The sequence below is a fragment of the Lepidochelys kempii genome, chromosome 18, assembly GCF_965140285.1.
Source record: "Lepidochelys kempii isolate rLepKem1 chromosome 18, rLepKem1.hap1, whole genome shotgun sequence".
NCBI lineage: Eukaryota > Metazoa > Chordata > Testudines > Cheloniidae > Lepidochelys > Lepidochelys kempii.
The window spans coordinates 13043888-13070302 of NC_136397.1; the positions used below are offsets into that span (position 1 = coordinate 13043888).

Consider the following 26415-nt stretch of genomic DNA (forward strand, 5'->3'; position numbering starts at 1 on the left):
GGGTATCCTGTATATTAGAGGCTGGTACCACTATCACTTATTGGAGAATCCCATAAAGAGGAGACGGTCTGTATATTGGAAGTGTGGAGTGTACTGGGTACAACTCATGAGTGAGGGGAGCTCTTCTCCAAACTCCTGGGCGGTTTCCAGGTTTATTTTCTTTGTTCTGTTGCATTCTTTTCTCTTTTCCAAAATGAAAAGATTTCACACTGGAATTGAGAATCTGTTTATCTAAAACTGGGTTTTTCCCCTTTTTTCCTCCTCTTAGCAGAACGGGTCATAAAAGAACACTCCTAGCAGGATTCCTTTTCACTGCAAATGTTGGTTTGTAGAGAAGCCCTTGTGTATGGCCCTTTAATTGGTTAGATTACGGAAGGAGATAATGCACAAGCCCCATAACAGAATCAGCCATTGATTGAATGTACTTTGAATGAAAGAAAAGCACAAGTCAGGCATGTAGATCTGTGTGCTTGAGAGGTGGGGGCTTTTGGCAAATGTCTGGAGATGCAGTGAGCCTACTATGAGAATAACCAGGGTCTTGAGAACTAAACTCCCAGCTGATGGCCCCATCTCAGGAGAGTTCTACCTGGCAGTGCTTTGTGGTTAGGAATAACAGGATCGCTGTGTATTTTTTTCTCCTAAAAATATTTAGCTTCCACTATGGGAAAGTGAGGTCTTGGGCATGTTTCACTGGTGCTGCAGTGCAGTTAATAATTAGAGCATGTGACACAGGCTCAGAGCTGAGAGAGGGATATATGGGTTCTTCTCAGACATACAACTTTTCTGAGGGCGGTCTTGATGCAAACTGTGTGTATTCATCCCCTTCTTGTGCAGAAATGTTAATTTTCCCATCACTGGCTTTTTCTGCTTTCTTGACTTTTCGTGTTCTTAGTGCCTTATCACCTGGAGATTAAAGAGCCATGAAAGGAAGAAAATTACTTCAGAATTTCTGCAGAGATCTGAACAGATGGGCAAAAAAGCATTTGGCTTTTAGCATGTCTCAGGCTTTGATCTTGCTTTCCCTGAATTCTTACCTAGGACCAGAACACCTGTGATCGCTGTGATCAGAAATGTTCTAGCTACAGCTGTGCTTAAACGTAGCTGTTGCTAGCATGGTTCTTGCATGATTTCCTTGACATGTATAGACCCTGCATTGCTTGCTTGCTTGTTTTAGGGATCTTTGCTAGCCAAACCATGTTGTAAATTAACCCATCCAGTCCCCTTTCCCTGGTATTCAATACCATGATGCTGTACCATGTGCCCAGCAGATGACCAATCCCTTTCCACACCAGATAGGGAAATAACACTGGAATCCTGTTAGCCACAATTGATTCTGAATATGGTTATATCTGGCCTGGTGCCATTCCCTATGCAAACAGGGCTTATATCACTAGCTAGTGTTACATAATTAGGAGTATATTAGTGTTTTCTAATTAGAAGTAGCTATCTCCTGTACCTGGTGGGATAGATTAAATCAGTGTTGGGCTTAAGCTACTCCTTCCTCTGGGGAGCTGTTCTAGCAGGTGTACAAGTTCAAAATGGGTGAAGCTAAGACTAGAAGGCAAACTCAGTGCCCCGTGGCTAATTGGTAGTCAGTCACTGCAGAGCACATAACATGCAGCTGGTAAATGCTTTTAGGGACCTAACCCACTGTTGTTGCCTACCGTGATTGACAAGGTGCTTATTAGATTCTTCACTGCTGGCAAATTCCAGGAAATCTATCCCTAGCAAAGGATCCTTAGGGATGTGTGTATTTCCTCCAGATGTATAATAAGTCTGTATGTAGTATGCTCATGTTCATTGTTTTTAACTCAGCAGCTCACAATTAGTAACTGATTTCTTATTAAAGTCAAATAGAATTGTTGACTGTCGGAGTGATTTGGTTACGTAACTCATAATAGAGAATGTATCCAATAGAGGAGAGAATAGACTACTGCAGACCTCCAGGCTGGAGTCACAAAACTGATGGAAGAATTATTTCAGGGAGATACAAATCTATTCCCATTACTGCATCCTGATTTTACTGATGATGAGTAAGGACAGATACCTCAACAGTCTTTGTTGCTTCAGCCAGTAAATATATTCCATTATTATGGTTGCAAAAACAAAGCAGCACAATAGAAATGCAGTTCCTAAGAATAAAAACTAAGATGTGGAAAGACTTACTGCCTTTATTAGCTTTAATTACTAAAGTATGTGAGGGGAGATCTGATTTTTAAAAGATCATTGGTATAACTCCTGGAATGGCATGTGATATTTATACTACCTTGGCAGTGTTCTTTCCTTGCATATCTGATGCCTAAAAACTCTGTATCTCTGGTCTTGCCTTTTTCCCCTAGATGTTTCCCCTTGCTATTTTCCTTCTCTACCTTTATTAAATCTCACTTATTAAAGGGCAGAAGATAGCGAGATGGAGACTTTCTGCAGCATATCCAACCGGGTTGGCTGAGAATTCTGTTATGGTTTCCACGGCGTCTCCCTACATCAGCAGGAAGCTGTGTGCAGGCTTTTATATCAACACTGGGAATCCAGCCAACTTCAGGGCCTGTAAGCAATGCGGTGAGACTTCACTGGAAAGATGAAGGGGGATTGGCATGGGCTCTGAACAGTCAATCACTGCAATGATTATTGAAAACAACTCTTTGCTGACATTGGTTTCCACAAACATTTTTTCCCAAGCATGGGAATAATTTTTAGTGGCTTGGTGGAGATGTTTTGTGGTGGTTTTTTTTTCAAAAGTTTGTTGAATCAAGGATTCAGGGATGTTTGAACACAAATAAACCATAGAATTGGAGAAACTGGCCAGCAAAGGCAACTCCCTGTGTCAGAAGATTATGTGTTCCCCAAAGCTTCCACAAAGCCTCAGCCCTCAGCTTCTAATCCCAGAGGAGAGCTCCCCGCACTTCTGCACAGGGAAAAATAAATTTGATTTAGATGGGTGAAACTTTCAGAACAATGGGAAAGGGAGCCTTTCAATGGGTGGGGAGAGGAGAAGAGGGCTCTGACCTCAGTATGACTCCCTAATCTTGCATAGCCTCTGAGCATCCGCATTAATGCAGCAATGTGCCTTTCCTACCAAGCTTTTGAAACCTTTTCTGGCTGATGCAAGATGGCAAGTGTGTGTTCTCCACTCACTGAGGGAGATTAATTTTTGGGCCTTCTGAAAGATTTCTGTTAAAGCAAAGCTTATGTTTTTCTTGTGAGAAGGTAAGGGAGGGATCCTGTCTGCTTTCACTTAACCTTCTGAGTTCTCAAAGGTCTTATAAATTTTGAATGACAGACAATATTGTTGGTGACCTTCAGAGAACAGGAAGCACTTGAAAGCTACCAGGGGCATATGAGAGAGAATCTTTCTATTGAGTATTAGGTATGCAGGAGAACCTAAGAGGAGAAGAAAGCCCAGCATTTGAGTGCTTTTCCTTCTGGTGGAAGCAGCTTTGTTGATAGGTTTGTTTTTTTCACTCCCAATCCTTGTCTGATTTCTTTTTGAAAAGCCTTTACAATACAGAAGTTGCTTTCTTATACCGTGTCTGTTTGATGCATTCATAACCTAACATTAGTTGCATTATCTTTTAAGGAACACTAAAAACAATTTGCTGAAGACTTGAGTATTTAGTCCTTGCTCATTGGGACAGTGAATTTGTCATGGGCATCAGTTTTTGAGACTACTGATTCTGCCCCACTGCCTCCTCCCCGTAACCTCTGTCTTGTTACATTAGCTGGTCAGTTCTTGTAATAACCACCCTGGCTACTATGCACAAGTGTGAAGAAAGGGAATTGCTTTCCGGGATGCCTGGTCAAACAGGACTGGGGTGGAAGGAAGGAGTCTGCACAGTCACAATCAAGGCCAAATCAGAAACATGGATTAAAACCTAGACTTTATCAAAATGTGCCATGACTAATCCATGATTTTCTTTGCCAAACTCATTGCTCTTACCTGGCTGCTAAGGATTATGTATGCAGACCGCATAGGGTGAAATCACCTTCTGATGACACTTAGCCTCAGTTTTCATTCTTTTCTGTGATTCTAGCCGGTGCCACAAATGGATCTAAATTGTTCTGAACCGTGGTGACCGAAACACTGTTCCAGTCTGTATTTTAAAAAGCCGTGGTTTTTACTGCTGCCTTAGATTGCCATATAAAATATGAAATCAGATTGTGGAAATTAGAGAAATCAGAGCATTATTTTAAAATAACATATATCAAATCCCTTCCATTGCTATGAATTGCCAAATTGTGTTCCTGCTGCGGGCTGCCATTTTAATGATATGTATCCAGACAGGAAGACAGCAATGCTACCAGAGAGAGAACAGTGGGAGATTTCCAGAGTTCTTTTAAAGTAAGAAATAGAAGAATTCCATAGATGTTCACACTAAAACAAAATACAGAACTTACCTTAAAAGAGCTGTAGAAATTTCCTGCTGCTCCCCATGTCTGACTGCAGCTTTGATCTCCCCTCATGATGCTTGTAATCAGCTGATAATGGAGCCAGCTCCTCCTTACTTTTAAAAAAAATTGTATAGGATTAAAAATATAATTAGGAATTATTTTGTCTTGCTTTTCACTTTGGATCAAGCTATTGAAACCCTCACATAAAAAAGATAATTTGGACCTTGGCAGCATCCTTTTTCAAAGAAAACCTCAAGAAAATGTAAATGGTGGCCATTCTTCTGAAAATAAAATAATTTAAATTTGGAAACTGGAAGTTGGTAAAATGCATTGCAGATGTTATTTATTAACTTAACTGATTAATCAGCACTTTGAAAACAAAACAAAACAACTCCTGCAATACAGAGGACGTTAAGGAGGAAGGAGAAGTAGGTTTCAGTTGAGTTCAACGGGCTGAAGATTAACACAATGTATACTAGAAACTTGGCCATTGCTAATGGAGTTTTCTCTGTAATTTGAGTGAACCAACACAAGACTCTGGTGGAGTCTAATTTCAGAGATCTATTTGCAAACTGTTTTACCTTGACAAGCAGTGAGTATAAGGCACTAATCTTTTGCCGATATTGAATGCACCACTGAGTCTGTCTTTATAGGCAAAGTTAACATGGGCTTGGCGTTGTCTTCACTATGAAAAAAGATGGGTCTGCCTGCTCACTGGTGTGAAAACTACAGACTGTCTTATCTACCTCATGCTGAAATCCTAGTGAAGACATCTTGCATTAAGAGCGTACCTTTTTTTTTTTTTTCCCAGAGTGAAGACATAAGAACAGCCATACTGGGCCAGACGAATGATCCGTCTAGCCCATTATCCTGTCTTCTGACACTGGCCAGCGCCAGATGCTTCAGAAAGAATGAACAGAACAGGGCAATTGAGTGATCCATCTGCTATCATCCAGTCCCAGGTTCTGGCAGTCAGAGGTTTAGGGACACCCAGAGCATAGGGTTGCATCCCTGGGCATCTAGGCTAATAGCTATCCTCCACAAAGTTATTTAATTCTTTTTTTGAACCTAGGTATACTTTTGGCTTTCCCGGTGTCCCATGGCACAAAGTTCCGCAGGTTGTCTGCATTGTGTGAAGAAACATTTCCTTATGTTTGTTTTAAACCTGCTCCCTATGAATTTATCTGGGTGACCTAGTTCTTGTGTTATGTAGAGGGGGTAAACTACACTTTTTCTCCACACCGTTCATGATTTTAAATTTCTATCATAACCTCCCTCCCCCAATCATCTCTTCTGTAAACTGCATAGTCCTGCACTTTTTAATCTGTCTGTGGAAGCTATTCCATACCTCTAATCGTTTTTTTGAGATAGGGCAATCAGAATTGCACGCAGTATTTACGGTGTGGGCGTACCATGGATTTCTATAGTGGTATTATGTTTTCGTTTGACCTGTTGAGAGGAGGGCTAAATAGGGGACTTGCTTTCTGCTGAGGTTGGTCAGCAAAGCCATTTCTGCCTTCGGGCATGTTTCCCCACCTTTTTATTCTGGAAGATTTGCAGATCATCTTTCTCTGGAAACTACGAGGAAAATATCCATCTGATTCTAGTCCAGTAAATTGCTATGAATCCCAGTCACAACACTGACTAAAAGCTACTGATGGCTCTGCCTGACTGGAACATTAGTCCCTCGGGATTCTGTGTGTGCCTGAATGCTTTAGCGCTGTTCGTTCTCTGTCCAGTCCCAGGCAGCGATAACTGGAAACCAGGCTTGTCATTCCTTAAGAATGTAATAGAATTTTAGAAGATTGTGTCTGAGCAATGAATTAATGGCAAGTGCCTCAGGCCCTCTGAACCTGCCTGAAGAGGGGTAAGAGCAGTAAGTCTTTGAAATCTGAGGGGAAAGAAAATACTCCATTGGTATTAATTTTAAAATTACATTTTGAAGGTGTTGACACTGCTGCTTTTAATGTTACTGTGTGGCTTCCAGGAAAAGCACAGTCTGTCCCCCCAGCCTCAAAAGAGCTAGTCTCCAAAGAGGCGTGAGTCTGTTTTTAAATGACTCGTTTCCCTTTGAAAACACATTCCAGTCAGCTATGGTAATGGTGATTTCATGAGCTGTCAATATGCCTTCAATAATCGGTGAGTGAAAAGCTGAATCCAACGGAGGAGAGAAGGCAGAAATCCATCTAATAAACAAGAAACTCAGACTCAAACAGGATAGGGCCGAACCCCATTTATCCCCACACACACAAGAGCATTTTCCACTCACCTACGTAAGATTTAATAGCAGAGTGCTTAGAGTTCATTGCTCTTAAGAAATAGCATATTGAATGCTCTGCAGAATAATATGAACTGTAACATGTATTACTCAAACTACACCTGTCAGTTTAACAAAGGGAACACGATGATTTATGGGGATTTGTTTTACTCTTTGTCATACATAATAGGGATGAAAAAGACCAATGGGAATCATCGACTCCATTTCTCTGCCAGTGCATATAATCCCCTATTGCATGCAAAAATGAGAACAGTATGCAAACTTACAGTGCTCAGAAACTCCCCCGTGGATCCCCCTGCTCCGCCTCCCACCATTAATGTGAGTTTTTCCTGCCTCGTTGGAGGTTTTTGTGGTTAAAAGCCTCTATTTATACTTAGGTAACGTTTAACAGAAAGTCAGTAACACAGTAAGTGTGTTGCATTTTTGGGAGCTGTCCACTGAAGAGAAATGGTGGAAGCATGCAGTGGGGAATGTCTGCTTGACCAGCTTCTCTCACAAATGCCTTTGCACCTTCTTCCATGCTGCCCACTAACTTGGTTCATCCTTCCTGCATTTATCCATAAACAGCTAGCCCTTCAGCTCTCTCCTCGAGACCCACCTTGGCCATATTATCTGCAAGAAATTGATGATGATGGGTTGGGAGGCGGGCAAGACCAGGCTGCACTCTTATTTATCTAACAATTAAAATTTTGCATCTCTATTTCTATAAAAATTGTATCCCTCTATCCTACCCTTCATGAGTCACTTGTCATCTTAAATTGTAGTCTCTCTGGGACAGTGGTCATTGTGTTCATATGTCTATATGGCATCTGCCACAATGGGGTCTTGATCCTGATCCTGACTGGGCTTTCCGACACTATTGTGATAAAATAATCAGTACATTTATATAGCTAGCATATTTCTCCAACTCCTCTGGATGCCTCTTTTGTCCCTCACTTCTACTGCAAACCTGCCCCATCAATCCTGGCACAGCTGTTCCCCTCAAAATACAAAGATATTCTGCTTTCCCCAGTCGTCAGCAAACCTGCAATTAAACCCAACCAGCTACCCATCCCTTTTCCTTTGTGCCTTCACCTCTGAATCCATCAGACATACCATTTTCAACTGTTCTTCGAATTCCTATCCATCAACTTCATCTTGAAACCCCTCCAGCCTGGCTTCTGCCCCCTTTGCTCCATCGAAGCTGCTATCTCACTGAGCTCTCCCAGTTACCTTTTCCTGGGTAAGTCTCAGGACCTTTACTATATGCTCAACTTTCTTGAACCCTCTGCTCCTTTTGATGCTCAGTGACACCTGCTTTAAGATTCTGTCCTCCCTTAGGTTTTGTGACTCAGTCCTCTCCTGGTTCTCTTCCTGTTTTTCCTTGGTCATTCCTTCAGTGCAGCATTGTCCTCCCTTTGTGATACTGCCAGACAGCAGTGCAGAGACCACTTTATTCCCAAGAGACGCTGTATCCAAAGAGCCAGACAGCAGCTCTGGGTGAAGCCCACATCACCAGCAATGCAGCCCAGCCTCCCCACTAAGCTGTGGACATTTGTTCTGTCCAATGCCCTACCAATTTCACGGCTGTGAAAAACTCATCACGGACCATGAAATAAGCCCTTCCCCATGAAATCCAATGTCCCCTTGTCCCTAGGAGTCCCTCAGCAAAGGGGGCTCCTACCTCTAGCTGGGCTGGGGAGGTACAGGACTTGTCCATCCCCTGCACAGCCACTGGGGGTGGGGGACCACACCCACCTCCGGGTGCCTCCCCCTGCTGCAGGATGCTCTGGGGCTGGGCAGCAGCGCCAGCGGTTCCTGCAGATGGGGGAGGCTTGTGGAGTTGGATCTGATCTTCCTTGTGCTGCTGGGAGCACCCCAGCAAAGGGAGCTCCTAGCTGCTAGTTGGGCAGGGCTGGGGCAGGACAAGACTTGCTCTTTACCTGCAGGGCTGCTCTTGGGTATCTCTCCTGGCTGCAGATAGATCCGCACCCCCTCTTCCCCACTCTGTCCAGCTCTGAGGGTGGCAATCCCATTACCTCACTACAACAGGTTTGCGACACCCCTCCGCCATCTCCTTTTGGGTCGGGACCCCCACAGTTACAACACTGTGAAATTTCAGATGAAAACATCTGAAAATGTGAAATTTACCAATTTTCAAATCCTATGGCTGTGAAATTGACCATAATGGACCACGAATTTGCTAGGGCCCTACCAATGCATGCTTGGCAAGTGGGTCCCTGCCAAAGACCCACTTCTGTTTTAATTCCTACAAGATATGAGCAAACCTATGCTGGCTAGGCCGAGAGTCCGATGGGGAAGTAGATATTTTGAGACAGGATGTAATTTCATACCGATCATATTTATTTATATATAAAAATTGTATATCTGACTGCCTCCCTTTCCCCTGCTCTTTTGTTGCTTGTCAGTATCTCTTTGGGGTAGGGACTGTATCTACGTCACCTAGCACTACAGAACTTTAATCCTGATTGGGTCTTCTGGGCATTACAGTCATATAAATGACATCTGAGCTAGGCTCCTCTTTTGGGATTATTCCAAGGACATGTTACAAAGTAATATTTGACTCTTTTATTTAATGCCCAGAATTGATTTGTACTTAGTACACCTCTGAGTTCCTGTTTTGTTCTCCTGTGAATCATTCAAATAAAAATAAAATTAAAAGATATTTTTGACTTTTTTTCCTTCCCAAATGGCTAATAGTTGAAGGTATTTTTGGAAACTGAACCATTCATTCCTCTGTCGTATTTTCCTGCTTGTTCATCCAAAATAATCAGAATTGGGTCTGTCTTTGTTTTTGAACAAATGTAAGATGGCCAGGTCCTGTGACAACAGGTGTCATTACAAATAATGAGAATATTGTCTGCTGCTCTAGTAAAGAAAACATTTTGGTTAGTAGCTTTTGCCAACTGAGCACACAGGTTGGATTTAAGGAATTCTCATCGCACTAATTCTTATAGGAGAAAATGCTTGATTAAAAAAAACAAACAAATAATGAAATATTTCCTTTTTTGGAGGATGAGGAGGAGAGGTCACCTCTTAAATTTAAGAAACCCCTCTCTTCTGCAATGGATAACAAAAAGAGAGAGCACATAGAAACTCTCCACGTATGAACCTCTAGTTTTAATAGGCTTTGTGTTTTTATTTCACTGCTAATGCTCCTGGGCTGCACATGCCAGTAATCTGGATTCTGCACTGAGAGTGTTCACTCTTAGAGCCCTTTCAGTTAGAACTTCATCCTGTACTAGTGTCCATAGGAAAGTCTCACCTGGGGGAGGGGGGGATCGTCTACATCTGGGCAGTTGTGGGAGAAGGACCCGTGGGGTTGCCTCTCTATTTCTTCCTGCCAAGTGAACCTCCAATATAGACTCGCAGGCCTGAGCACCTTCCACAGTGCGTTCCAGAACCTCCCTGGAGGATGAATAGAAAGGAGTAATCTGGGTTGACTGACAGCTTTGTTTTTAAAGACCACCCATTTTAGCCCTTGTTTCGTACGTGGGCCAGAATTTTTATCACTTCTAAAACAAGGTCTTTCCTCCCTCCCTCCCTCCCCCACCTCTCAAGCTAAGAGCAAATTGTGCCTTGTTAAGGCTTGTCTGGAATGCAGAACATTTCATTCTACTCTGGACAGCAAAGGGGAAGCGTGCACAGAAAAAAGAAAAAAAAACGTACCAAGCGCTGTCAACGAAGGAGCTATGCTAATTGCTAAAGAATAAAAGATAATGGCCAATTTGTCAGCAAGCGTTGACAAGAAAGATAAAGTTGGAAGTAATTAACTGTCTTACGTGCTGGGAGTGATGTGTCTGCCAATGGCTCTCTAAATCATCAGGCTATGAAATGTGGCAGAAATTTATCACTTTTATGATGCAGCACTGACTAGCTCCTGCTTGGGAAGTGTGGAGGCAGTATGTTCTTTGATTGTCCCCACTGAGACGTGGGTGTATTCCTAACCTGGCCTGTCTTGATGACGAACTCTGGGAAGTGTGGTCAGCTGTGCATACGGAGCCCAATAGTGTCTAATTCAGCTCAGTGCATTTTGAGCTCATCTTCACTAGGCCGGCATACCTTTTACTCCATCTGGTGTGCTCCTTAGATATCTGAAATGCATTGCGGAAGCTTGGGCTAATTTAACCAGGCTGGAAAGAGTTCAGGGTGAGAGAACTAAATCAGGAGCCCATGACAACGTTACACTAATATTTCACACTTCTGCTGGTGTCTTTTTGCAAAGCACCCACAGCATATCACAGCCATTAATTCAATAATCTGCCACACTGTTGTGTCATCAGGCTTAAGTCTCAGGATCTCAATTTTTACAGATAGCTTAAATGACACATTCTGACTTGCCCTAGGCCATAGTGGAAGTCGATGACTGTCAAGAAAAGAACCCAGGAGTCCTTTCCCAGCTATTTGTGCGTCTCTGAATTAAGTATAGGATTATATCTCCCGTCCCTTGCCTTGCACTGACTTAAATTGATAAGGGACAAGTTGAGGGTGACAATCTCATTCATGGTACCAAAATGTCTGTCTCAAGTGCTTTACGTTGCAATGTTTCCCTTTCAAATCACTGTAGCAGGAAGGGAGGGTCTTGGACCATTTGGGCATCCAGAAGCCCCACAGGAGACTGCTTTGTAGAGGATTTAAAAAAACAAACAAAACAGGAGCCAACCTGCTGGTTTTCTGGTTTTCTCCTGTGCTAGGGCAGGGGATAAAGCACCGCTATTTGTTATCTCTCTGACACAGAGCTGGGTCTCTGTAGAGCAGCATGAATTAAGCTTGCACCTATTTCTCTCTGGTGCCCATTAATGGTGTTTTGGAAATGTGGGGATTAGGAAAGGGGTTCTTCCTATCTCAAGTATGCAACGGCATGAAACATTCCAGGCCCTGTCTTTTTCACGGCTCTTGTAGTGTTCCTGAGTCAGCATTACAAGGCTAGACTGTGGCATGAACAGTCTGACCAGCCTGTAGAGAAGTCCAAGGTATCCTTGTAGATGGGCTCTATGTGCTCCATAGGGTGCACAGAGTTCTCATTGTGTAGGAAACATGATACACATGATGCAGATTAAGGGTTGTGGTGTAAGTAGGCTTCATGCATGGACCTTGAAACTCTAAATTGTACATAGACCCGGGAAGGCATGTGGATATTAACTACTGAAGAGCCATTGAGAACACCTGGACTTCAATAATATACAAGAAAGGAGCTCGTCAGATCTGACAGCAGGGGGACCTGTGTTTTGATTGTGGACTTCTCTGGCAGCATTTATCTACAAAATAGATGCACTGGTTTGATTTCAGTGGCAAAAAGACGAAGGCTAGATTATGTAGGGTCCAGGATTATAGATGAAGCCAGGAAAAGCAGAGCTGGAACCCAGACCTCCGGACTCTGAGCCTGGTGGCTTAGCCACAAAAGAGATTTCCCCACAAAAGAAATTTCAATAATAAAATTATTATACCACTAAGAAGGCTACTGAAACATTTCTTTGTCACCCCATGCCTCCTTAGCTCAGCTAGTGTGAACAATGCCACTTCAGCTGAAGGCTCTCTCGGTATTCTCATTATACATCTGTATTTCATGGGGTGTTGTAATTGAAGGGAAAAAAAACAATCCTTAGTGGGAGAGGCATGGAGCACTGAGAGAGGCTGGCGATGGCTTTGGTCTTTGAAATTAGTTCTTCTGCTGGTAAAAGAGACAAAAGAAAACGTAGCTTCCCACTTTCATTATGGTCGGGTAACTGTACAACTCGTGTCTTCTAAAATGCATATTTTATTTAGAAAGATGCATTTAAAAATGTGCTGTGTCTGTACCTCGTTTTCCTGATCTGTAAAATAGATATGCCACCTCGGTTCCTGATGGTACGTGGTAAGAATTAATGCTTCTAACGGGCTTGGACACTGACTTTAAAAGCACTGCATAAATGTGTATGACATTGTACTACTTGGAGCCATCTTTACTCTGAATTGGCAATTTTAGTCATTTCCAACCACCTCCATTATGGAAGTTCAGTGAACATGTTGGTGAGATGAGTGTTTGCTGGTAAAGGTTTAAGCATGAAGAATTCTAGCTGCCAGGATTAGCTGTCAGTTGAATGACCAGAATCTCCTACTCAGGTTGGTTTTTTTTCTTCCCCTTTAGTTAGTTTGATGTGATGATGTGCCATCGGTACAATTTATGATTTGTAGCAAGCCTAGGGCCCCAGTCCATCCTCAAGACAGATGTCAGTGGAGTTGCTTTTCCTTCTAATCCCACAGCCAGAGAAGGAAGGACTGCCCCTGAGTTGCAGACTGTGGATAATAGGGCTCCAGAAGAGAAGAGACTCCAAGTGGTCACTGGCTTGGCTTATTTAGGGCCAGTGCTGTTCTTGCCACACACAAGGAAGGTCTAAGGCAGTTTTGCATTAACTAGTTTGTTTACTGTAGTGTTTAAGTGAGAGGGCTGGAGGAAGCTTGAATGTAAATTATGCTCAATGTAGGTATTATGTTCTTCTCCCCAAGCCCGATCTCGCTGAATGCTGAGACTTTGCAACTTCCTTGGCTTGCAAGAGAACCACTGCTATGGGAACTAGTGTCTGGAAACAGACTATGGCTTTTCCACTTCTCTGTATGTAACACCCACCCATTGAAAAATGGATGTCCCTTTCCATTTCTTCTTGCCCTCGTCCCCCTGCATGGGACTATTTTTCTTTATCTTCCACAGACAGCGATTTTTTTTTTTTGTCTTGTACTAGGCTGTCCTATAAACGCCTGTTCTGCCCTGCAGTGCTGTTAAATCACATCCTTTTGGGGAATTTACTATTTCATGAAGGACAGAAATAGACATTTCCGTGGAAGAAAAATCCATTTAGTTGGAAACATGTCTCTTTTCTTCTGCAGGTGTCTTTGCTCCTGCACTGCTGGGCCTATTACCTGTCTCTTAGTTTCTCTGTCCCCTCGCTGATTCAGAAAGCCTTTTAAGTGGGAAGAGGTGCCTGGCTCTGTTTTGTGGGTAATGGGTGGTGGGTGCATTTCTGAATGCTGCCTGTTGCCCATGTGTCTGAACAGAGAAGAACGTGTAGAACCTTTTAGTAGGTCTGTCTTTCTTTTGCTCTTGGCTTCTATGGTTTTCTTACATTATGCGTCTGCCATTCCAACCATGGGCTGGAATTAATATTGGTCTGGGTTGTGTTCTGTAAAATGCTCAGCTGTTGAGCCTTTGCTTTGAACAATTTGCACTTTATAAGATCTCCCACATTAATAAGAAAAGAGTAGTGATCCAGAGACCATTCATAAAATGGGCTTCATAAAATCCCAGGAGTTCCATAAAACATGAATTCCTCCTGACGGGAGTTTAAGCAAAGGCGCACACAGTGTGAGCACCAAAAGCCCATGCGCTGACTGAGCCCTCTGTCTGCAAGCTTATAAAATCAACATAATAGAAACATTTCAAAGGGCACCATGCTAGGCTGGAGAGCCAGGCTCATGAGCAGCTTTGGTTGCCCTGGCCCAGTGGCCATCAGAATACAGACACGATGCTGCTCTGTTATATGGTGCGATCATACTGCTACTACAGTATCATTGCGCTCTGTAGTGGCAGCCTCCTTAGTGAAGGCTGGTTCATACTTTTGAAAGTCTGTGAATGAAAAGACAGACAAGGGCTTACAGAAGCGATGGAGTTGAAAATAGGGTGGGCATATTTGCAATGGCAAGAGCCTATTTGACAGGCTAGCACCAAAACCCATAAGGGTGCATACATGATAAAATTATTTCTCCTCTGTTCCTATGGAGCAGATTATTCTTTGGTACATATTGCTAATCCAGTTCTTCAAAGGGATCGGTGGTCCTGGGTTTTTTTGTTTTGTTTTGTTTTTTAAAGTCAGCAATCACTCGGGAGCTCTGAATGTCTGCAGCTGGTGCTTGATGGCAAAAGGGTCTTGCATATGTGGAGGAGGATCAGAGGAAAAAGGCCAGAGAGAAAGTCCTAGCTTAAGACAGAGTGAATCAGAGGAAATTAAAATGAAGAAATAGAATATGCAAGCAGAAACATGAGTTGTGCTTAAGTCTCTTGCTGGTCACTACGCTAAATCTAATTTGAATCCCTAAATCTAGTGGCAACAGAGGGAAAAACTGGTGGTCTGGGAACTAAATGAAGCAAAAAACCAGAAGTGTCCTTTCCAGCATTCACAGCACTGATTCTTTACAGATGGAGCAGGCTTTTCCTCCACAGATATATTTGTAATCACATGCACTCAGTGATATCCTAGCCTTGCAACACCAAGCCAAGGCCACATTGATTTGCAAATGTATTTGTTATATGAAAAATGCACACAACTATATTCCTTGTGCTTCTGTCTCCCCTTGCTCATTGAATAGGGGTTTGATTGAGTTTCGCCATTAGTGAAAACACTGCAGCTGAGTAGCTGTGTCTTCGTCCAGCATCCCACATGGAGGTGGCAGCTGTGAGCATTAGCACTGGGCTTTGGGTCTCTGCAGACTTTCCTTTTGTTTCCCGCTTCAGTCAACTTTCTCTACCATGGGAAATTGGGCAATTGGTAGCTTAAAAAGCTACCAGCACCAGAATTTAAAATGTGAGCAGTTATCTTGGACAATGTGGGAGGACAAGTCATTTTAAATACACTTCCCGATTCTGAATATAGGCAGCAACAGATATTGGAAAATATGTCTTCCCCACCCCTCCCTCCTTCCTGCGGTTGCTATAATCTGCTAACTCCAATTTTATTGCAATACATTTTATGGCACAGTCGCCATGTGGTTATAGTCAGTTACACTCTGGTATTACCAACACTGCTCGGGAACACACATGCTTCTAGGAGTCTCTAACTGTGATTTGAAAATGCAAGAAGGTATGCAGTAATGTGGGGTTCCTGTGATCTGGTTCTTTTCCTACACTGAATCCAGAAGGTTAGTTACAACCACAAACACACAGTTACAACTAAAAGAGCCCTCACTGAGATGTCCTCTGATAAACCCCTACAGTAAGCTCTTGTGCACACCAGCCATCCCACAGGTCATCAGCATGTTTTCAGGTTGTGCCATATGACTCTTTAGGTATTTCCTGTCCATTTGTTTTTAGCTAATTTTGCCTATTTTAGTCAGGCCTCATATCCATTACAGAGAAATTCATTAAAAATGTCAAAATAAAATTTTAAAACATTGCTCATTACAATCTCTTGACATTTAAAAGCCAAAACAGTGGCTCATTGTTAATTGTGTGACAGTTCCACAAATGGTTCTAGTGAAGGCAGCCATGAAGACTTAAACCTGCAAGTCACAATCTTATTCAGTGGGGTTCATAGGTGCCATCTGGCCTGCTGAGAACTGCCAATACCTTAGAATCATAGAATATCAGGGTTGGAAGGGACCCCAGAAGGTCATCTAGTCCAACCCCCTGCTCGAAGCAGGGCCAATTCCCAGTTAAATCATCCCAGCCAGGGCTTTGTCAAGCCTGACCTTAAAAACCTCTAAGGAAGGAGCTTCTACCACCTCCCTAGGTAACGCATTCCAGTGTTTCACCACCCTCCTAATGAAAAAGTTTTTCCTAATATCCAATCTAAACCTCCCCCCCTTGCATGTAATCAGTGCAATTCAGAGCTCTGCAATCCAGGACCAGTCTTAAGCTCCTAGGTGATGGGGAAGTACTAGGGTCATGAGTTGTTGATTCAGCTTCCATTCTCACTTGAGGAAGGGGAGCAGTTAGTCTCCTCTCCTCCAGGCCTGCTGCTGGAGTGGGAGATAGGGTCTCAGCCTACGAGTTGTGAGCTTGTGTGGGATTCCTCTTGCATGGAGAAGCGAGAGAATGGAACTTTTGCAGAGAAAGGAGGGAGTGATGGAATTATTGCAGCCATTCTCAGTCAGTGCAGCCCCATTGTGTGGTTTAGGCGCTGAACAAAGAGTCTGAATTCTATGGAGCTATATGGATTTCTGAGTCTTGAGAGGATGTACTTTAAGAGGAGAGGAGAAAATGTTAGCTCATGAACAGTTGCCAACTGTCCTCCTCCCCTCTATGTAGGTTGCTTTTTAGAATCAGCAGTGTTATGCAATTGCCACTTGTGTAAGGGACCTTGAGACTGTGTATATTGTTTGTGCTGTACCTATTGTCTGGCTTGTGTATGTGGTGTTAATGTGTCTCTTACACAGTCCAATACCTGTTATTTTCAGCAACTCAAGAAGCTTTTGAATTAAAAAAAATTAAATTAAAAAAGGCGGGGAAGGTGTTCCATTAGCAGTTGTAACTGACACAATTTGTTCTCAAAGTTGGGGAGAATTTTGTGCTGGTCCCCAAACATCAGTGACTATGCTAAATGTCCTTTTTCTCTCCTTTTCCTTTCTAGCATTAACAATAAGCTGCAGCAGCCCGAGGCAGCTGCTGGGGTCCTTGAGTATGCCATGAAGCACTTTGGGGAGCTGGTGAGTCTGTCTAGATACTTGGATAGTCCTGTTCCAAAGCGTCTCAATGTTTTCAGTGTTTCCCCTGTGGGCATATACCCGTTCTGTCATATTTCTGCTCTTCACTGTGAAATACCTTTAGCTCATGTCCCTGTAAATGTGACTCCTTCAATGTGCAATTTCAGGTCACTCCCTGTCCTAAATACTCATCTAGTGTTGCCATACCTTGTTAATCAGCTGCTATGTTCCGCTCCAAAGGTGGCTATATTTCAGTGGCAGGTGAAGTGATACCGTTCTGTTAAAACCTTCTTATAATGTGCCAAGCACTTTGGAACTGTAGCAATATGTTTGTGACAATGATTGGGCTCAATACAAGAACACCTGGGTGAAACTGAATGGCCTGTATTATACAGGAAGTCAGACTAGATGATCGCTGGCCTTAAACTCTATGAATCTGTGAAATTCCTAGAGCAAGAGAAGCCATATGTAAGTCTCAAAGCTCCAGACCAAGGTAAAGAACACGATTGTAATATATTTATCAAAGGATAAGGCAAGCTCCAGAAAATTATAACAAACAGGAAGGTTAGGCAGGAAACCTACTTGTAGCTGGGAACTAGGGAATGTTTACAGGGAGAATTTCCTTGGCTGCTTCCCTGTAAGAAAATCACTGTTTGAATGAAGGGTGCTATTATAAAAGCATCACATTCACTTTTCACATGTTTTGTAACCAACATAGAGTTTCGCCTGTCGTGACTACTCTGAATGATGCCGCTCACTCTTTAGTTGCTGAGGAGGGTGTGTGGGCAGGAGAACAGTCCTTCAACTCTCATGGGTTTTGCATTAAAGCATAATAAGCCTCTGAAGAGTAGCCTGAGGTTCTCTCTCTCTCTGCTTGTCCTGACACGTTTTAATGAAATGCCAGAAGTGATGAAGTAGAAAACAGAGGATATCTGCCAGGTCTGTGGGTGACTGCAGACATGATTGTCCAGCACAGAGGGAAAGGAAAGGAGAGTCAACTGCTGTCTAGTGTACTGAATTAGTGCAGTACAATCTTACTGTGAAGCTCTTAGACAGAAATCCTGGCCTATTCTGGTTCGTTTGTTTGTTTGTTTTTAATGCTCCTCATAAAAAGGAGAACGGTGGGAGTATTGTTAGCCGACGGCCAAGGATGTTTGGTGAGGTGCCAGCTATACCTGTTTATACCATCCGTGACTTTAACCGCTAGGACGCACTGTCCCTTCGCGGCGGGCAGCCCGGGCTAGGCTGACGGATGCCCCAAGGTCCTAACCACCCGTGACTTTAACTGCTAGAGCTCAGAGCTCCTTCGCAGTGGGCAGCCAGGATTGACTGACAGGTGCCCCAAGAGTTTGCCCCGTGGAGGCGGCACAACTCAACGCTAGGCTCTTAGTACTCTCACCTAATGGCCAGGCTTTAGAGCCAAAACGGCTGAGGTTCTTTAATTGTGTTGGCTGCTTTACAGTAAACCAGAGAAAACAAGTCAGGCTTATGCATAAATGGTTACCAAAATTTATTAAGCTAGATTCTAATCATGTGGTTGCAAAATTGCTAGTGCCTACTTATTTAAATGTAGAGATGTTACACACACAAACAAGTTACAAAACTGAAGCCACAATCCCAAAGAAAGAAAACAAAGTATAGAGCTCTATTTCAAAATATGTGTACACTAAAGATAGGTTTCAGAGGAACAGCCGTGTTAGTCTGTATTCGCAAAAAGAAAAGGAGTACTTGTGGCACCTTAGAGACTAACCAATTTATTTGAAGTGAGCTGTAGCTCACGAAAGCTCATGCTCAAATAAATTGGTTAGTCTCTAAGGTGCCACAAGTACTCCTTTTCTTTTTACTAAAGATAGGAGATCAGGTGTGGGTGCTTCTTACCCTCCTTGCATCTCTCGATTCCAGCGGTGCCAAGCCAGGATCGGTCACTCAATTCCACGGAAAGACGAATAAGGGACAAGGCTTAGGGACCCTCTTAGCTGCAGAAGCCTTGGGAGGCTGTCACTTATCTGACCAGCAGATAGATAGTGAAAAGCACTCAAAAATCATGGTGCTGTAGGTCCCCGACTTATACCTCTGTACTCCTTTATTCTCTTTCTCCTTTCTTATGCCAAATTGAGGCTGGTCTGTCGGGGTGACGCCAGCTTTCGCAAGAGTAGTTTACACTTGCAAGGGAGAGAAACAATAAGTTTCGACTACTGGACATTTCTTTTATCAGGGTAAATATTTTCCCACCTAGGATGTTGGTGTGTGTGCATCACGCTATTTAGTAGGGGCTAAGAGCCATGTCTGTCACAGGGCCTCTGCCTGCTGTGAGCTTAATCGTTGTATCTGTTCCCAGAGGCACATTGTAGCAGCACACCTGTGCTTTCACAGCTTCAAAGGCTGTGCTGGAATATATGTTAAGTGCCCTGTTCCGGCTTCCTCCTGTGTTTCCAGCAATGCTGGTCTGAGGGGGGGGGCTGGCTGTCTGGCTACAAGTATGCACATCCCACAAAGAAGGGATTCACTCTCCTAGCTGCATTTACAGTATTCCAAGTTTTTTCACAGCTATGGAGGTATGGGTGATTCAGGTGATGCTTGTGGGTATAGGTGCTTTGGGCTCAGCTGCCTGACCAGGTACCAATGGAAGTACTTACCCAGGCAAAGGCAGCAGGGGAAGCCCCCATCTGAACTAATCCCCCAAGTTTCTGTAGGTGGGCTTGATCTAATGGCTAAATGGAAGACTGCTAACCTACAGGGTGGGGGCTAAAGCCAAAGTTGTCAAACTTGTGTGCCTAAAATTAGGCACTTAAATCCACACTTAGGCACCTACATAAGTGACCTGTCTTTTAGAAGAACCCACCTCCTGTAGCTGCCATTGACATCTGTGGGAACTGTAGGTGTTCAGGAACTCTGAATGACAAGCCATTTTATTTGGATGTCTGTTCCTTTGACAGAATGGAGATAGATATATTGTTGTTTTTCCTGTTACATTTTTGGTAGGCACTCAGCTACTGCAGTGACAGGGCAACATATGTACCTAGAGAGATTTTAATAAGGGTTGTACCTCTAACCTTCCCTTCACCCAAGTGAGCACAAGAGCTTACCCAATAGCTGGTGCATCTTGGTAATGGCCCTTCAAAATGGCAGCTCAATCAGTCAGTTAGTTTGACTGACACACACACACTCTCCTCTTCACTTGCATTCAGGAATCTCCCCTCCACCCATTCTAATCTGGTACAGAGGAAGAAGTCTGAAAGGCAACTTTCTTCACAAAAGGGGAGGCGGCAGCAGAAATGCAATGGACCATGTTCCCCTTTTAAATAGACTCCTCTAGTGGGGACCATTGGGAATGGGATACAGGTCAGGTGTAAGCACAGCAGTGATGGGATTGATTTAGGTCGAACTCTTTTGGAGGCGCTATGTAAAGTTTGGCCCTAGATAGGAAAAGGGGCCCAGTGTTGGAGGAGAACTGATTTTAGAATATCCCGACAGTTGTTCTTGCTTCCTGAAGTACCTGCTTTGTGGAGGGAGCAGAGCCCCAGGTTGCCTCATTCTGTTATGTCCTTGTAACTGAAATTTCTAGAAAGAATGGGTGGGCCTGAGTGCTCAAGATTAGGGGTGGGAAGGAGTGAAGAGGACATTTCAGATGAGATCTCTTTAAACATATAAATCTAGAGAAGAGGTTCCCTCTTGCTCTTTAATGGGTCTTGAAGCAGTTGGTTGTGAGCTGGAGACCCACAGCGAACTAGGGCAAGGCACAGGCCTTAGTGTCTCACGTGGAGGGCACTGAAGTGCAGTGTCTAGTTTATCCTACCCACAGCCCACATGGATGTAAAAAAAAAATCCATTTTTGGCGTATGCCAGAGCAAGAGCTGCCAAGGGCTGAGCAGAAAAGAACATTGGCAGGGAATCCGGTGTGGAAAAAATCTCAAGGAATTCAAAGCAGACTTTTATTTCCTGAAAATTAAAATCCATAAAGAAACAAGAGGTTGAAGAAAAGTTTGTGCAGTAGATAACGCTCAGCAGTTGGTTTGTTTCTATAGCCTGCGTAGCAAACCACAATCTTTCTCCTTAAGGGTAGGGGTTAGACCAGACCATCGCTCAAGAATCTTCCCCTGCTGCGAAACGGCCCAGCACCAACCCAACTGCATTCTGCACAGTTGTAGATTTTGTGGTTAGCTGCTTCATTCTTGGTTATAGTACTTCTCCTCTTGCTTAAATTCATCCATGTGGAATTTCTGCTTCCCCTCTGCCCACTCCCCAAACTATTCATATTAGTATTTCAGTAGAAATCAGTGGGAAGAAAATCTGGAATTCATCCCACTGACATACCGAATGCATTTAGCTCCTGTCTTGCAGGTTTGTCAGGTATACAGGATTACAGCTTTCTCACTAGCACAAAGTGAGCTTCCATCTGTCATAGCAGAGTTTGTGCTGATATTCAATATGGACAAAAGGCTGGGTGTAACGAGCAGAGCTGGACAAACAACTAATTCAACTTCCATGAGAATTAGCAAGCTTGAATCTTTAAGGGCAGAGGAAACATTTTAGGTTGGAACTTGCAAACCAGAGACTGAATGTCTTTGGTGGTCTTGTTAGGAATTCTCTATAAGCACTTTAACCACCCATAGACATGCCTATTTAGATCCCTGTGGATAAATATCCTGTATCCGGTTTCTCCTGGAACTGGTAGCAAATCTGAACTAGCCATGCTGAGATGATGGATGTACAGACATCATAGTGAGTTCCTGTGATGCAAAATTCTTAGGTATCTGGTACTGCTGCTGATGTGTATATATTCAATACCTGCACTTCTTGCCTTTCCCCTTTGCCCAGCAAGTAAGAAATCTGATCTCAATTTACCAACCACAATAAACATAATGGCGTGTAATTTCAATAATTTATGTATGCAAAATAGGTTCAGTCCAACTACCTGGGACCTGGAAACTCTCCTGTATATCCATGCATCTAAGTCAGTGATACTCAGACCTCAGTGGTTCAGGAGCCAGATTAACGATCAACATTACCCAAAAGAGCCACAGTCATGTGAATTCATTGTCTCATTTACTATAGTACTATTCATATTTAAACAGTGCGATGGCAATATTTAGTTCTCAGAGCAAATAAGTTGTTAATTTAATGCAAGTTGATAACTTAATCGGGTAATAACATAGTAAAAGCATCCTGATTGGTTAGTAACTTAGATTCGTTAATAATTAAATGACACGGTATTCTAATATCATGTGCTGCAAAGAGCCACAGGAAACAAATTAAAGACTCACTTGCAGCTCACGAGCCACAGTCTGAGTATCACTGATCTAAGTCCTTGAATGCTATTAAACTAACAGCACAGGTAAAGAGAGTAAAGACTAACATACATCCAGAGTCGCATTAGTTGACCTAAAAACTGAAGACTGGTTAATATCTAACCTTCTGAACAGCCTGTGTGTTACTATCAACAAGAGCTAGTACTCTTTGGGAGACAGTGTGTAGATTTCTTCAATTTCAGGTGGATAGCATGTTCCAGGAAAAGCTACGGTAGCTGTCATGGGAGGGCAGGGGAGAGGTGAGAGAGAGAAAGAGAGAAAACACTGATGCGTCTTCTGATCTTTCGCCACCCTACAGGAAATCCAAGCAACCTGGTATGAGAAGCTCCATGAGTGGGAGGATGCCCTTGTGGCCTATGACAAGAAGATGGACACAAACAAGGATGATCCTGAGCTGATGCTGGGACGTATGCGTTGCCTGGAAGCACTTGGAGAATGGTAAGAAGAGAATTCAGAATGGATCATCCAGAAAAGTCTGTTGACCTCAAACAGCTTTTCCTATTTCAGTTGATATCAGACCCAGCCTTCTCCTGTTTTGCTATTTCTCTGTTTCATTTTGCTCCAGAAATATGGCAAGCTATTTCTGAAATCTGCTTCCTATTCACCTGGTGAATTATGCCATTCGTGCTACTTGTCAGATGAAAATGTCTTCCCTGAATTCCCATTTATTTGTACTTTCCTAACATTTAGAAGATATCAAGTTGCTGCTCACCCTGCACATCAAGGCAGCATGTTGTTGCAGGTGTTAGACAACCCTGTCTGAGTCTTTTCAGATGGAGCCATCTGATTAGCCAAGTTCCACCTGAAAGGGGACGTGCAGCTGATCAGTTCTGTTCCACCCGTAGTAGCGAGAGAGAATATTAATAGAGAGGAGTTCTGCGAACACATAACTAGGCAGCATGGTTCAAAACTACCACCAAAAAGTGAGACTCTTCCATGATGACTCATTTAGCTTTACTCGCCTATTCAGCGTTATTCACATGCCTGTCTGGAGCGTGTGGACCTTTTTATGCAGATGTCAACAACGTTTCCTACTTCCCGGTAACAATCTGAATGAGATTATGCCAGATAAATCTTTCATTTTAAACCCACTTCATCAAGTCTGCTGCAGATGTCCGAGTTTCTCATCTTGACTGTTTTTAGCATTTATTAGTTTTTGTCTTTTTTGGCATTTGCTGATGGAAACCACATTACGTCCAGGTCTTTGGCACATACATCACAACATCGGAGTTTGTTTCCACCAGAGAGAGACCCATTAATGATCTGGAATTTTCAGATTATGGTGTTTCCCATGCTCACCTTGAATCAAGAGGCTAAGCAGAGAAGACAGGCCCTGTGCGCTGTAGTGTGCAGTTCTGCCTCCAGGCACAGCAAATCTGTGCACGTCCTGCCTCTCTGCTGAGCTTCTCCTCTCACTAGGCCTGTGTGCTGATGAGTCCTGACAGGAACCCATGTAACGGCACACAGGAAGAAGATTCCTCTCCGTTGAGGTCATTGCACTGCTGCATAAACTGAGCTGCCTGGAAACTGTGCTGGGCTGCCGAGAAGTCCAAAATCCAAACAGCATTTTTCTCCTCCTACGTCCTCAGTTTTTGCAGCAGGAAGAATGGAGCCTCCTGGTGGACAGTCTCTTATTTGTCCTTGCAAGGAGTAGGCAGTTCCCACCAGGGGTTGATGGGATTTCTCCCTCCTGTAAAAATCATCCTTTCTGATTAATCATCTGCTTCCCTGCATTTGGGAGAGATTTCTTCTGAAATATTTTGTTTTTCTATAGAAGCTATAAACCCCTATATCTGTTGACATATTCTGTAGGAAGGGAGGGAATCCCAGTGTTCTGACTTGCATTCAACCCTTTCCTGATGTACAAGAGACCAACCCTCTATCCAGATAATGTTCGATATGTGTACTGGGTGTCCTGACAGCACAGGAAATGCCTTGCGGCCCATTGATATGCAGGCATCCCAGCCATTCTGTCCTATAGTTACATTTCACATGGCTGCTTAAGTAATTCTCCCCTTACTGTTGCTGTTTTGGCAGAGAGGTGCGGGAGGGAAGTGAGACCCAATATTTGAAGACTTTAGTGCTGGAGAGATATGGGAGGAAACAGTGTTCCTGCAGAAGATGTAATAGCAAGAGCCAGGTCATTCTATGATCTAGTTCTCCGGAATCAAAAATGATTCTCTTCTGTGTAATTGACTACACTGAAGCAAGATGCACAGAGATATGGCTGATGAATCTTGCCCATATGTTCAGGGTTTAGCTGATCGCCATATTTGGGGTCGGGAAGAAATTTTCCTCCAGGGCAGATTGGAAGAGGCCCTGGAGGTTTTTCGCCTTCCTCTATAGCATGGGGCACGGGTCACTTGCTTGAGGATTCTCTGCTCCTTGAAGTCTTTAAACCACAATTTGAGGACTTCAATAGCACAGACATAGGTGAGAGGTTTTTTGCAGGAGTGGTGGGTGAGATTCTGTGGCCTGCGTCGTGCAGGAGGTCGGACTAGATGATTATAATGGTCCTTTCTGACCTAAATATCTATGAATGGCAACACCTCCACAGTTGGTACTTTTTTAGCGTCCGATAAAAGTCTAGAGAAATTTCAGCATCATCATGTGGTTGCATTTGGCTGTGTGAGATCACTGCTTTGTTTTATTTCCTTACTAAAGAACAGTAAATAAAATCATAGTGTGTTCCTGTTCACAATTTAGAACAGCTCCTATTGCCCATCTTCTTTCCTGGCTATACACGTCTACTTCTGCTGAGTGAGATTTCTCCTAAACAATGCAGTTTGCAGCTACATTTCTTTTAACTTCGCAAGGTCTGCTGGGAAGGAAACAACAGGACACTATTTCTGCATCAGGGAGGGAGCTTTTATCCTTTTTGTCCTGATATAGCTTCCTTTAGAGAGACTTCAGCAGATGGAGCAGGGAAGAGACCAAGGAGTCTAGAGGGCTAGTCTTCCTATGGATACTATATATCGTGTCTTTCTGTAGTCCTCTTATCACCTACCTAGACATGGGATCGTAGCCGTCTGTCTGCGGGATACACGTCAAGGTGATCCGCAGGACAAGCTGGGGCCTAAGGACTTAGCAACAATCTGATTATTTTTTATTGTTGTTGAAATAAAATAAACACAGTAGGGAGCATTTTCCCACCTTTCTTGGTGTCTTATATTTGTGATAAATCAGCTGCTGCAGGATAGACACCCACTCCAGAGCTCAGATGGAATGTTGAAATTGAATGGACTCGCTCTGTGTACGATTTGAAATGTAAATATAGCTGTAGCTTGTACATTTATATCTTCGAAAGCAAAACCCTGCATCAGGACAGCACTGAGGTTCTGAATCTGAATGCAGTCACAGTGCAGAAGTTAATGATCTTATGGCAAAGAAAAAAGTAAACAGACTTTGTTCCTGTGGCAGAATATCCAGGAAGTTGGTTTCACAAGGTTGGCTATGTATGCCACTGCAGAATTGCGCTCCTAGTTACCCAGAAGGAATGTTCCCGTATCCATGAGTGAAGTTAGCACGCTCTCTAGGTAAAACGCACCTAGGTCACTATCAAACAAAGTAAATATTTCATGTAACCCAATAGTGCCACAGTCATGTGACCACCTCCTTCCCACTGACCATAATATGTCAATCCCAAGGTTGAGAATTTAGTGCCTTAGTCAACTTGGCCTGCTGTCTGTCTTCTGCCGTAGTGTTGTACTATTTGTGTTGCTTGTTTGTGCTTGACAGTAACTGACATTTCCTCTGGAATTGGTGCTGCTGCACCATGCTGCTGTTCTCAGCATGCTGTGCAGTGGACGTTTGAAAGTGCAGCCAGGGCAGACCTAGCCACTTGTCTCCTGGTATAATTATGTCTGCGAGAGCCATGCTTCTGTGTTAGCTCATATTGGGTACTGATTCGCTGCTGCTGTTTTTTCCTGGACCATTAAGCTGTCAGTATGACTGTCCTGCCTGTGGCAGCTCATCCATTCTCGTGTTGACTAATTTATCTTCCTCACGGGGACTAGAGACTAGCAATGAGAAGGCAAGTTGGTCTCC

General features: G+C 43.3%; 1 protein-coding gene across 3 annotated transcripts in view; it reads left to right on the forward strand.

Annotated features, from left to right (window-relative positions):
• Positions 1-26415, forward strand: part of MTOR (mechanistic target of rapamycin kinase) — a 106029-nt gene that overhangs the window by 46229 nt on the left and 33385 nt on the right. For all 3 annotated transcript variants that reach the window (XM_073316890.1, XM_073316891.1, XM_073316892.1), the window contains 2 exons: positions 16987-17062; positions 22667-22806. In XM_073316890.1, coding sequence (XP_073172991.1) covers positions 16987-17062; positions 22667-22806 — 216 coding nt within the window. The remainder of the gene's footprint in view (positions 1-16986; positions 17063-22666; positions 22807-26415) is intronic.